This window comes from Acanthisitta chloris, unplaced genomic scaffold (assembly GCF_000695815.1).
Source record: "Acanthisitta chloris isolate BGI_N310 unplaced genomic scaffold, ASM69581v1 scaffold20947, whole genome shotgun sequence".
In the NCBI taxonomy this organism is placed as follows: domain Eukaryota; kingdom Metazoa; phylum Chordata; class Aves; order Passeriformes; family Acanthisittidae; genus Acanthisitta; species Acanthisitta chloris.
Window position 1 is genome coordinate 11,646 of NW_008682315.1, and position 1,659 is coordinate 13,304.

The 1,659-nt window shown below is 52.6% G+C and overlaps 1 protein-coding gene across 1 annotated transcript in view; it reads right to left on the bottom strand.

The window, feature by feature from the left end:
* The window catches only part of GLCE (glucuronic acid epimerase), a 7,228-nt gene extending 6,095 nt beyond the window's left edge, over positions 1-1,133 (bottom strand). Inside the window, exon 1 of the mRNA XM_009078493.1 lies at positions 596-1,133. Within this exon, the coding sequence (XP_009076741.1) occupies positions 596-1,133 (538 nt within the window). The remainder of the gene's footprint in view (positions 1-595) is intronic.
* Between the last annotated feature and the right edge of the window lie 526 nt (positions 1,134-1,659).

Here is a 1,659-nt window from a genome sequence, read left to right on the forward strand (position 1 = left end):
TGGGAGTGTTCCAGGCCAGGTTGGATGGGGCTTAGAGCAACCTGGGCTGGTGGAAGGTGTCCCTGCCCATAGCAGGGGTGGGACTGGATGGGTTTTAAGGTCCTTTCAACCTAAACCAACCCCAAAATTTCCCTTTTTCAATTTCTCCCCATTGCTCTTTGTCTTGTCACTGCAGTTCCTAGCCAAGTCCCTCTGCAGCTTCCCTGGAGCCCCTTCAGCTCCTGGCAGGTTGCTCTGAGATCTCCACACAACCTTTTCTTCTCCAGTCTGAACAGCCTGAACTCTCTCTTAGGGAAGATGCTCCAGTGCTCTGATCAGCTTTGTGGTCTCCTCTGGACTTGTTCCAGCAGTTCCATGTCCTTTTCATGCTGGGGACACCAGAGCTGTGTGGAGAACTCCAGGTGGGATCAGAGCAGAGAGGGAGAATCCCCTCCTTGGCCCTGCAACCACACTCCTTGGGACAGCACAGGGCACAGTTGGTTTCTGAGCCAGTTTAACCCTGGCACAGCTCACATGTTCTCCAATCCTCTTACCAGCCCAAAGCCTTCCAAGAAGCATTACAACACCCAAAGAGGCCCCAAAAGCCAAGACCTACCTTCTACTCCACTGATGCACTTGACTCTGTCGCGCACTTCAACGTTGTAGCCCTCGAAGGACATGAAGACCCCGTCGGGGTGGTATGGAGCTCTCTGTGTGTATACTTTGGAGTAGCTATGAGAGAATTCAAACCTGTCATAACCATCATACTGAGCAATCCTCCCATAAACCTCAAAGTACTTCTCTACCCAACTGAATGGCAGGAAGACCTCGGTGCCTTCCCTCCTCCCTTTCACCGTCTGCTCCTCATTGATCAGACAGTCAATCTCCTCATACTTCAGCCCAGAGGCCTTGTTGGAGCTCCCCATGAGTGGAGGAGCTTTCTGCTGCTCCTGAGGTGATGCCTCCTCACTCTGCTGCCTGGCCATGGCGCTCTCGGAGGCGGCAGCAGGTGCTCCACGACGTTCCGGTCCCACCAGGCTCCGGGGTGACGTGCTGGAGGAGCAGCGGTTCCACAGCAGGACCATCACCAGGGTGAAGAGGGCACAGATGATGATCAGAGTCTTGTAGTTGACCCTAGCTGCCAAGCAACGCATATTCACACCATACCTGCAACAGAGGAGCAGAGAGTCAGCAAGCTTGGAGGAGAACTCACAGGTCATCGAGTTCAACCATTGACCTATCGCTGCTGGAACCTCTAAACCCTAAACCATATCCTCCAGATCCAGATGCCTCTTAAACACCTCCAGGGATGGTGACTCCACCACCTCCCTGGGCAATATTCCAGCACCTGAACACCCTAACATACAATCAGAGAAGCATCAAGGTTAAAAGAGACCTCTAAGTTCCTCAAGTTCAACTCTTAACCTGTCATTGCTGGAACCCCTAACCCATACCCTCCCAGCCCACTCAGCACTAAACCAGTCATAGCTCTAAAGCCTTTGCGCTCTGGAGTGCACATTCCAGAGGTAACCCCAATTCCCAGGTGGATCTGAAAGCTTTTAGGGCCTCAGTACCTTGACAGGGAAGGATTTAATCCCAAAATCCCATCTGTCTCTGCCCAGGGTGACTCCACATTAAGAAATGACCTAGACTGACACTGGACGACAGTTTGGGAAGAGC